Genomic DNA, 12,472 nt, shown 5'->3' on the forward strand with positions numbered 1-12,472 from the left:
TTAATTATAATTTGTATTTTTAATTGTTAAAAATATATGATACTAAAATGATTGCCAACATTATTGCTTTAATCCTTCTTCTAATATAAGTGGTCAACTACTAACGAACAGAGGGTCAATTACTAATTTTTTCATTTTTAAGAATGGTCAACTTCTGAAGCAATTACTGAATTTTTAAATGTTTTTAAAATTTTTATAACATAACTTTTTTAAAAAATTGGTCTTGTTACATCATCTAGAAGGCTTAAAGAGTATCTTCAGGCATCGACTCTCGCTATTTAATGACAGAGCAAGTGGTTACTATTGTTCGCGTGGAGGATTTCTCTTAACTGGTCAACTACTGGTACCTTTACCTTACTGGATGAAACGTTACTGATAATAGAATATCTTACACTGGTTGGTATTAACAGGGAATTCCTGTTTATAAACATTGTAAACGTTATGTTACACAACAATAGATTAGCGAAAATGTGCCGATAGACAGAAATGTAATTAAGGAAATTTAAAACTGCAATAACATTTGAATTAATAGTTCTAAGGCATAAGTACCTTAGTATTTTATTATAGAGAGTGAAAAACTGCATCGACTAGTGATCCAAAAATATGGGGTTCCATTAAAGAAACAAGTGCAACTGCACTTCTTTGATGCATCGATGCGCCGAAATGCATAAATTTAATTCCACAATATGCACCACTTGACATCATTTAAGTTTGTCCTATAGCATTTTTTTCCATCTCTAACCATTTTAAAGATACAGCTGGTCCCAGTTGCGTGGGACACTGTCTATAAGCGATCTTTGTTCGTAAGAAATACTGTATGTAGGTACCAAGGTGGCGAGTACAGCTGCAAATGCCCCAAAAGCGAAAAACTTTCTTTGCATTAAAGAAAACTAAAACATTTCCCGAGCATTCTGAGCAAATCAAAATTTTGTTGGATAAGCCTATGTGCACCAAAACTAAATTCAAACATAAGTTTTTCGCATGCCATGCAATGCAAATAAAAAGCGAATAAATATGCCATAATTTTTAAAGCACTCTTCTGTAAAATCGAGTTTTTCGTCTTTATGCATTTTTTATGTAGCTTCGAAAGCTACTGGAGCGATTTTGATAATTTCCTTTTAAGTATTGTCAGAAACGAATCAATTACAATTTAATCGTTTGATTTAGCGAAATATGTATGTACAATAAATTTAATTATGAGTGTTTAAAGACGTAAAAAATACAAAGTTTACTAAAACCAGTATTAAAACTGAAATGGGCATTTTTGAAAAAATTACTAAAATTGCTCCCCAATTGCTTGCACAGGAGACTGCTTTAATTATTATGACATACATATTTCCTCCCACTTCGTTTGTATCATATCACGCGCGAGATATGTTTAAATTTATTTTTGATACATACAGGCTTCTCCAAAAAAAATTCTGATTTGCACAAAAATGTCCGGCAAATGTTCTAGTTTTTGTCTTTAGTACAAGAAAATGTTTTTTGCTTCTTGGGCATTTGCAACTATGCATTACTCGCCCCCTTAAAGGGCTATCGTACTTTATCGAGTATTCTCTATCTAACAGTAAGCTCATCATAAATAAGTGGTAGCGAATGAAGTACACAAGAAAATATGGAAGAACAGGCAGAAATAAGAAATGACGTAAAAAGGTTATAGAAAGAAAAAGTAAGTAAAAGAAGGATAAAATATCATTTCGAAATAGATGAATGTAATATTGAATGTGAGAATAATCCATAAATAAGAATAATCATGGTACAATGATTTTTCGTATTATTAGTTAATAGTCGAAAATGTACAATTAATGTGAATACAATTTTCAAAAGGAGTAACCTTGCAAACACGACAAATGGGTGAGTATTTTAGATAATAGATTTGAGAGTGTTACTTACGTAGCTAGGTTTCCTGACGTCGTAGCCGCACTGTTTATTTTTAATAATTTCCTGAAAGCATCAAACGAAATGATTGAAATACAACTTCAGGTGGTATTTTGAATTATAAAATGTGAAATAAAGAAATTACGTTCGGTTTCCGTTTACAACAGCTAAAAGGCACGCCGCATGCTTCCCTGGAGCCAATGTCGCTCGACGAACAATTGAAATAATTATTTCGATCCCAGTCTTTAGGACCCTCGATACCGCAACACTGTAACTGTGAAATCCACGAAAATTATTGAGTTTTTTTCTTCAATAAAGCAAAGATGAGTAAACACGATTTTCGAAAGAAACGTGTAACACATTCGGTATACTGATTTATCGTTATACTATAATATATCCAAGGTATAAGCAATTCCATTCTTATTTCAGACAATTTGGATATAATAAATTTCAAATTCCAATTTATAGAAGACATAAATGTGATTTTAACACTTTACCGACCGGTAGCCTATTAATCGGCTTTCTGCCGCCAACGCTTACCGACCGGTAGCCTATTAATCGCTTTTTTGCCGCCAACGCTTACCGACCGATGACCTATTAATCGGTCAAAGTTTGATTTAACATTTCTATAGGTATAAGAAAAAGCGCATATATTCCCGCGCGATAGCCTAAAGTTTAAACAGAGCCGGTGTCGGCAATGTATCTGTGGCCGAGTGAGCGGTCGGAACTGCGTAGGATGTTCAATCGCTACCGGTCGGTAAAGTGTTCAGAAAGAGGAAGAGGGAAAAGAAAAGAAAAAAAAAACAAGGGAGTTCTTAAAAATGATTCGTAAAATTTAATAGGGACAGATAACAGTTGTGCGTCCACTTTTCATCCAGTAATACTTAAGCATTTTCATTGCTATACAGGGTGTCTCAGCTAAGAACACCTAAATATCTCCTGCATTTTTAACGATATCAGAAATGTTTCAAACACAGTTTGAATGGTTTCAAAAGAAGAGTATCATAAGTAGAACATTTTTTCCGAAATTTTTTAAGGTCACCGGTATTTTTTTACTGGGAAGCACATACTGTTTTCTATTGCTGTCAAAATGCATTCAAATATGTCTAACTCGTGGTCTTGAGGTGACTTTGGACACTGAAAAAATAATGAAGTTCTGAGACAATGTTAGGGTGGAATGCGAACTTACTTTTTATGTTACAAATGCCTAAAGTGATGTTCATCATTATCCCAGACTGTTCATCACTTTGAACATTTGTAAGATAAAACATAAATTTGCATACCACCCTAACACTGTCTCAGTATTTCATTATTTTTTCAATGTTTAAAGTCACTTTAAGGTCTCTGAAGATCGTAAAATAAGTATTATTATTAATTGTAGAACACTTATCCGATAAGATGTGTATTACCATTGATGAAATTTTCAGCATGTACATAATTGGCATAAATCTACAAAACGTATGTTTTGAATTTTCACAACAAGCTCAGATAAAAAAGTTGTAAACAGTGGCCTTTGCAATTTTCTTTGCGATTCGCACAAATTGCAATTTTGTCAATATTTGTTGTACATGTCATCTAGCAAACCGATCTTTCTAACTTCTCACAGAAAGCTCAAGTTGTTTAGTCCAATTTTTCAAAAATTAAACTGTTCTAAAGAGTGGTCGGATATTAAGGAACGTAACTGTACGTATACACATCCTAAATTCAAATTTATGAATTTTTTATGAATTGAGAATTCGTGAGAATTACAATTATGCAAACAAAAGTAGACTGCTGTATTACTGATTTGTTGGCTAGCTAGTGACTGTCTGCAACTGTTAAATTTTACGAAAAAACATTGAAATATTTAATATTTACTGTGATGTAAGTGATTGTCATTTATGAATCGAGGAAACAAGTGACAGAATGTGCGAATTAGTAATTGAGTGACATTCGCCGGACTTCCTCAAGCAGACCATTTCATTCTAGTTATGATACGATTTAGAGAATATATCGTAAATACATTGTTCCGTCGCGCAGGTACGGAACGCATGGGGTCTTCGTTGACCGGGTTTATGGCACGCTCGCACGAGAAGGTTATTTTTGAGAACAAAGACGCTTCGTAGCTCCGCGAAAAAATAAGTAATTTCTTACAGAACAATGCCTTTAGAATTTCGACTTTTCCGCGTCCTCGATAACCGAAGACGTGTCATAAACCAGGTATTACTGAAGGGTCAATCCACACGCGCGTATAATGGCACTCTCGGCCGAGGGTTGACCTGGCGGGAATTTCCGGCGCGTCACCGAAGGACAGCGAAGATTCCACGCACCCGCAGGTAGGGCCCCACTCCTTCCAAGGAAAAGCGCGCTAAGGGCGCGATGGAAGGGTGGGTGACACTCAAGGGGCACGTTGATTGGTAATTTGTGCGTACGTGAAAAACCAATCAGCGTGCCTTTTTGCACTTGGCGGGGGAGTCACGGCGGACTCCAGAAAAATTCGGAAATCGAGAGAGAGATTCAGAAAAGGTTCCATCGAGCGAACACCACGAGATCTCCAACCGTTCGAGGAGACACAACACATTCGAAAGATTCTCTCGTGTGAACAAGATACTCTCTCCAGCCGTTCAAGTACAATTCGAGTCTTTGAAACAAAGTCGTCAATCGTTCGTGACGCACTCTACGTTTTGCTAACGTTCGAGCAAAGTAGATTTTGAACTAGTTACCCAAGATTAATTTGGCGGGTAGCAGTCGCGACCGCGAGCTTCCTGTTGAACATCGCAAAAGATCGCGACGCGACATACATCTTACTATAATTTAACATATTATATGTTTAAAAATACCCTGAACTTATTATCCTTAGTTTCCTAAAAAGGGAAGCTAGATTCCAAGATAATACTTTTCAGTTTCAGAATTGAAATCTATAGATAATGAAAACAAAAGCATGTTACACGAACCAATCAAATAGATCATATTTGCGAATGTTTGTTATCTATGCAAAAATATTTAAAATGTTTATATGCAAACATCTTACATCCTTAAGTGTATAAAATTGACCGAAGACGTTAAAAAATAACATTCGCAATTAATGTCCATCTCACATTTAAATACAATATAGCAGAACAATTTGTTTCATTGTCATAAGTAATAATATCATACGTACCCAATCTTCTTGAATCCAATCGATGAGATTCTGCTGATCGGGATCTTCTCTATAGTGAATAATGAACGCTTGAAAACCGCCAGTGGCTTGTGACTTTATCTGTGTTGAATCGAAATATTAATTTACAAGTTGAATTATTAACCTTCTCGCTACTGCATAGTTTAGACATAGGGACAATATTCTTACGAGGAAAACCTACGAGCTGTGGACCGAGTTTTTTAATTAAATGTCTTTCAGTTGCAGGGTAAGGAACTTGAAACAACCTCAGAAAACAGTGAGAGCTAACTCTCCTCCATTTTTGAGAAAGAAGTTGTTAAAAATGCGAAAATTTAGGTCAACAGTATCAACCATGCAAGTTGAATTATTGTTATCAAGGTTCATTTAGGTTACGTTAAGTATTTTGATTTGACTGCAGCTCGAGTTCCATGCTAACGCTTTTTTTTTTATTTTTTCATTAAAAAATTTGTTTGTACATATTGCTGCTCCTGTAAAATCTTATGCAGTACTATAATACCTTTTATATTGGAAACGAATAGAAAGTGGAAAAAATTAATAACAAAATTATATGCAATTTTTTCATTTCTATTGAAACACCCGAAACACTAACAGATGGTATTCTATTGTACATAAAATTGCAAGAACATATATTGTAACTGTTTGCCATTTTTTCAGGTTCTTTTAGGTGCCCTCTCCTACACCTGAACAGATATAATTGAAAAATTCTCAGATTACAGTTCGTAGGCTCCCCTCTTTAGAATAATTAAAAGAAATTTCATTTCAAGTAAACATGATATCTACGTTATCATATTGCAAACTGTCTTGAGTTCTTGCTATTCAAGTATTTACCTCGGCACAGACGATTAGTTATTTTCGTATCCAGAGCTCAATTTCTATCGACAATTTCAGTAGCGAAAGGGTTAAAAACGTGCAATAATATACAATATATGTATCAGGTCATCCTATAAGTAGGGCAGATTTTCCAACAGGGATGTAATAAAATAATCAAATTTACAAATTCTGGGTAAGATGACCATTTAGTATATACCTATCACCATGGAAATTTTGATGTCCTTCTCTAGTATTGTTTGAAAATTTCGGCATCTACAAAGTCGTATAATGGATCTTAGTAAAGAACGTATTCACCGCTGTATGCTTTTCCGGGTAAGTTTAACATGTGGTACTTGTTATTTAAGCCCTAACTCACACGGCTCGCATGAGCATCCATCAAGAAAACGCACTATGACCGCGACCACCGAACACAGATGGCCTATCAGTGCAATGAGTAATTATGAGGACCCTCGCCACATTACTAGTTAAACGGACTGACTTTACAAACCCAATGAACCAGTGCTCGGAGGGAGACCGGGAAAAGAATATTCGTCCATACGGCTCCGGTAATCGATGGGCAGTTGTGAGCGTTTTCCATCAGCAATACGGGCAACTGGTCACTCACTGTACTTAGTGGAAGAGTCAAAGTTAACTCGGTACCGGTTCTTTCATAACAGTATATTTAGAAAGGTGGTAAAAACAGAAACAAGGTAGATGCTGATCTATACTGATCTAATCACGCCGATCATAATCTATCCGAGGGTTCACGTCTTTCGCTCGGCACTTGTGACTTAAGATTTGAGGCGCTTCCATAAGACGCGTATAGTCGGTGGAAGAAATGTAGCGAGGTCATGAATTAAAACATTAAGTAGTGGCACCGATTGATACAGTAACACCCAAGATTGAATGTAGCATTTTTCGTTTTTCGATTAGGACCAGAGGTGTCGAACTTCTTCCCCTCCGAGAGCCCCAAAAGTCTGGCTCTCAGTTAGCTGGTTCCCCCACTTCTTTTCCACCAGGAGTTGCACGAGTCCCATTATGTATTTATGGCCCGGATAATGTCAGCTACAAACAATGGACTTATATATATATATACACTCCCGTCCATAAGTCATAGGACACCATCTTACCGTTTTACAATAAATCAAGTTTAGATGAAAGATTTAGTTTCTTATTTCAAATAATAATTATATTTAAGGAATATATTTTCATTGATATGACTGGTATTTTATTATAATTAATACAAAAAAAAAACTGAAATATTTATGAGGTACAACACCAGAAATTGTGGGATGAACTAGACAGAAGTATTCGAAAACACAGTCTAACATTACAAAAACATTTGTGGACACACTTGCAGCGGTCCTAGAGATAAATCCAGGAAGAAACTTAAAAAAAAACCTTAAAAAAGTTATTTCGAGCCTTTATCGCGAAACGAGGAACGTACATTGACGAGAAAATTGAAAATTTTGTATGTACAATTTTCGATATATTTTAACATTGAAAAACTATTTTCGATGCAAGTAATCTGTAAATAATCATTTGATTTAATAACGCGGGTGTTTAACAGTGTTAATTTAAACGTAAAGCTCAAACTAGTAGGTATCCCATGACTTATGGACGGGGGTGTATATGTATACAGGGTGTCCCGTAAAGAGTGTAACACCCGGAAATGGGGGATTGCTGGGGTGACTCTGAACAACTTTTTCCTTTTCCAAAATGTAGTTTGAAGCTTCGTTTTCGAGTTATTAACGAAAAACACTGGCCAATCACAGCGCCCGTAGAGCCAGCGCTCAGGGACGGCCGAACAGAGATTCACCCACGCGCTATCGTGAACAAGCGTACGCGACCTTCGCTATTTTCTTCGCGATTCCGACTAATTGCAGTTTTTTCAAAAATTTATACAAACGTCGGAATGACGGCAAAAAACTATTTCTCTAAGCCTTATAAAAATAGCGATGCAAAGTCACGCGTCGTTCACGATAGCGCACGGATGAATCTCTTTTCGCCCGTCCCTGAGCGCGGGCTCTACGCGCGCTCTGATTGACCAGTGGTTTTCGTTAATAATTCAAAAATGAAGCTTCAAACAACATTTTGGTAAAGGAAAAAGTTGTTCAGAGTCACCTCAAGAACCCCCCATTTCCAGGTGTTCGAGGAGTTACGGGACACCCTGTATAGGGGGAGTTCCCTTAACGCCGGAAGGCACCTAATATCGGACATTATATCTGCATTAATTGAAACGCTACCGAACTGTTATTCTGCGTATCTCCTAGAGGAGACAAAAGGAATAAAAATAGTTTTCTACGCGTTTCAGTCGCGCATGCACAGGTAGATTTATTTAAGAAAAACCTTAAGCGTCCGGTGCTAGAGGAACTCCCCCTACAGTAGTAGTGACTAGCTTGCTAATGGCGGGGCTCGTGCGGACCCGCAGGAGAAGTTCATTACAGTGAATTAGGTATGGAGGGAGCTGTTCTCTTACGGCTCTGCGGAGCAGGCGACGAGGAGAAGGAGCCGCATGTGGCTCGCGAGCCGCCAGGTCGACACCCCTGGACTAGGATTAAATCAAAGCTAAGGCTTCATGCAGCCTTGACTGAGATTTCGGGTCCTTGTCTGCTCAGCTCTCTGTAGATTCGCTTGTTGATATGCTTGAAGATGTAAACTTTTACGCCTGACCGATTTTACAACCTCGCTATATTTCTTCCATCAACTATATGGCCCTGCGTACGGCTAGATCAATGGGTGTTTTCGCTTAACGTGGTGATTTACGACCTCACTATAGCTGTTCCATCAAGTATACCGTCTTCATCATCGGTGGGATGTTTCGTAGAACCCAACACTACTGCCAAATGGAAGGACTCACACTTTCGATTTTGATTCACCAGCGCCTTCGACACTTGGGCAAGCTACACCCTAAAAGTCCCTAGTATGGAACAGATAGCCGCATGGACGCACGGAAGACTTTACACCCGAAGGGACCACTTAACAGTTTGTAGTATACACGAGATTTATGAAGAGCGTGTAATTAATGCAAGCCAAGTGTATCGATGATTGGAAAAGTTTCAAAATGGAATTTATACTTTCGAGGATGAGCTTCAATCTAGGGAACTCAGATAAGGACACATCAAGAGCTGCTGTTGAATAAAATTCAATTGCCACAGTTGAAGAACTGTCTAAAAAACTTAATCGCTGTACCATTTGATCGATACTTAACAAATATTCGAAGTGTGTGTAAGTAGAAAAAATTTAGCGAAGAGTTAGTGTACACTTCTCTTTAGTCTCGTTTAAAATGTGAGCCATTTTCAAAGTAGATCGTAACAAGAAAAAATGGATATTGTGCGACAGTATTAACCCCTTGCCTTCTAACAAAAAATCAGACTCGTGGCACAGATTTTATTCAGGGTATGACAAAACCAGTTATATTAGCAACTAAGTTTAATCTTACTTCTAACTTTGATTTTAATTTGCAAGACTGATGATTATCAAATGTAACTCTATGTGTTTACAGGGTGTCCCGTAACTCCTCGAACACTCGGAAACGGGGGGTTGCTGGGGTGAGTCTGAACAACTTTTTCCTTGACCAAAATGTAGTTTGAAGCTTCGTTTTCGAGTTATTAACGAAAAACACTGGCCAATCACAGCGCCCGTAGAGCCAGCGCTCAGGGACGGGCGAACAGAGATTCACTCGCACGCTATCGTGAACAACCGTACGCGTGACTTCTCGGTTATCGATCGCTGTCAAAAACATTTGACTTTGCACCGCTATTTTTATAAGGCTTAGAGAAATGTTTTTTTGTCGTCACTCCGACGTTTGTATAAATTTTTGAAAAAAACTGCAATTAGTCGGAATCGCGAAGAAAGTAGCGAAGGTCGCGTACGCTTGTTCACGATAGCGCGCGGGTGAATCTCTGTTCGGCCGTCCCTGAGCGCGAGCTCGGCACGCGTTCCGATTGGCCAGTGTTTTTCGTTAATAACTCGAAAACGAAGCTTCAAACAACATTTTGGTCAAGGAAAAAGTTGTTCAGGGTCACCCCAGCAATCCCCCATTTCCGGGTGTTACACTCTTTACGGGACACCCTGTATAGGGTGGGGAACGTAAATGAGTATGCCTACATATCTCCACTGTTTATGCAGGGTGTCTGTTATAACTGGACACGGTGGAATATCTCATAAGGAACTGAAGGTATGAAAAAAAAAATGTTCTCACCAATGTTGCTTGGTATGGAGGGGGACATAGTACGGTATAGTTTTTTTTTTTTTTTTTTTTGCAGTGATGCAGTGTGGGAAAATTTCAATGTCAAATTAATTTCTTTAAATGGGAACGTTATATTTTTGTATTCACAATATATCATTTGTTGAGACGAATTCAGGAATCGCTACAAAGAATGAAAATAGCTTACCCACGGGGAGGTATTTAAAAAAGTTCACGACCTAAAAAGGGAAACCCCAAACGCAATTTTGTTATTCTTGATTTTCCTCTTATTCTGGCTTACAGAATCACCCCTTCAATTTTCTACTAACTGTTGTCGAACACCCTGTATATACATATAGAGAAGATGAATCAATTTCAATACGTTATTGTTTGATTTTCAAATTATCACAAGTGCTTATGTTCTAGATATAATAAGCCTAATCCTACGTATGTAGCCTTGGCAACGACGGGTAGTTTAAGCTAGTAATGTATAATACACTAGCTTTTCTTACCTGACACTGTATTCAAACAGTAAATAGCTGACACTTACATGCATAGCCTGTAAAAAAAAAATCATAAGTCAAGGGATTAAGCGTAACAAAACAGTGGTTAAATCTAAGAGAACTCTGTACATCACAGGCTAAACAAAATTTGCAGCTAAAGGTTTCGCTGAATATTTCGTGGGATTTGCAAGGATAATACACTTTAAATAGAAGCTAGATTACACCGAACAGGATGATTATTGCAGAATTGTATCGTGAACAATTGGATCGATTGAAGTCAGCAGTAGAAACAAAAATGGCCACGTTTACGACGATTACATTTAGTAAAAAGGACCTTGCAGAAACTGGAGGAATTTGGATGGAAATGGATGATTCTAATGCAGCAACAGATTATCGCCTGTTTAGGACTATGTAGCAGTATTTAATTTAAAAAAAAAGACGATAGCGTCGGCAACTACTTGCACTAATTGTAAGTAATGTCGTCACCATATCAAATAACCTTTGTAAGAATAATTTCTTTATATCTTCAATTTCCTGCAAGATGTTCCACCGTTTCTGATTAAAATAGACACCCTGCATATAATTTATCGTGTAAGTAAGTCACAGTTCCCCAAAAAATCTGTCTTCCGGATGTTCGACAAACACCAAGTCAATGTGAAAACATATTCTTTGTTTACGTATATAAAGATTTTACAGTCCCTAAACACCCTTTTCCTTCTTAGCCCTTCCAGATGTAACGGTGAGACTGATAATGAGCTTCAGACGATGCTCATCGAGAGGTGTTTGTCAATACCCTGCACGCCTTTTAACAAAAGCTGTTTCATACGAACTGTATCGCCAGTACTTTAATAAAATATCCCTTCAAGGTATTCTTTCGGTCTTTTCATAGAAGGAAGTACTTACAACGCATTTCCGTAATATCACAACACAATATGCAGGTATCGGTACAACACGTAATGTACAAGTTTTACCTTTTAAATAGTTAAAGGCAGAAAAACTGTTATACGGTAAAATTGAATGGTATTCAACACTGCGTATTTTCACATATTGAAAAATGCATTGGCACTCCTGTTTTAAGAGGGGATATACACCTATATATGCCAAAAAAATTGATTTCTTATATATTTTCCATGTTCCATATGTCCAGAATATTTTCCCAAAATTTGGAACGAAAATTCGCAGAAATATTGAAGATACAGTACGTTCACGTGTTGCCAAACAAAAGAACGTGTTACAAAGGCGAAAACAGAAAAAAAAAAATTGAACGAATGTAATCATTCTACTCCGTTACCAGTTACTGTCATTAATGCAATTCGTCCAATTTACAAAAACTTGAGTGAAGAAGGATTGTTATAACGATGTGTTGTTTGCTTCAACCAAAATAACAACGGGAGCATGAATAACTCCTAAATTAATGTACAGCAGCACTCTGACAGCTGAAATTGCAGCTTACATTGCTGCCTGCATTTTTAACGAAGGCACAATGCTCGCAGATATGTGTCTACAGAGGATGAGCATGGTATATCTAAAGCCGAGTTCCGAATGCAAAATGTGACAAAAGAAGCAATAACATCAGGCAGATTGGATAAACTGTTAGTCAGAGAGGTTGCTTCAAGTTGCAAGGATTTATTTTATAGGGCTGGAATCGATGATTCGTGATAAGATAGAAAGTTGATTGTTTGTGATTGTTGAAACCTTTTCTCAAACTTCAAATGCATTTTTCTCAAAACTAGGTTTTCAAAAACGGTGCCCACGATAACTCAAAAACTACAGTAAATTCTCCACTAGTATCAGTCCGCAAGAAACCTAAACCTGACACTTGTAGAGTCAGGGACTACGTTTTCGAGCCTCGCGCCTGCCTTTGTAATTTGCCGAACGTAGACAAGGACAGCGAATAAAAAATAAGGATGAAACGTAAGTCGAGGCAACCAAGCG

At 37.4% G+C, this 12,472-nt stretch overlaps 1 protein-coding gene across 1 annotated transcript in view; it reads right to left on the bottom strand.

Annotated features, from left to right (window-relative positions):
• The window catches only part of LOC108576078 (tetraspanin-17), a 56,447-nt gene that overhangs the window by 22,771 nt on the left and 21,204 nt on the right, over positions 1-12,472 (bottom strand). The window contains exons 4-6 of the mRNA XM_017938999.1: positions 5,018-5,116; positions 2,024-2,152; positions 1,894-1,944 (exon numbers count right to left, since the gene is read on the bottom strand). Coding sequence (XP_017794488.1) covers positions 1,894-1,944; positions 2,024-2,152; positions 5,018-5,116 — 279 coding nt within the window. The remainder of the gene's footprint in view (positions 1-1,893; positions 1,945-2,023; positions 2,153-5,017; positions 5,117-12,472) is intronic.

The sequence above is a fragment of the Habropoda laboriosa genome, unplaced genomic scaffold, assembly GCF_001263275.1.
Source record: "Habropoda laboriosa isolate 0110345459 unplaced genomic scaffold, ASM126327v1 scaffold334, whole genome shotgun sequence".
Taxonomy (NCBI): domain Eukaryota; kingdom Metazoa; phylum Arthropoda; class Insecta; order Hymenoptera; family Apidae; genus Habropoda; species Habropoda laboriosa.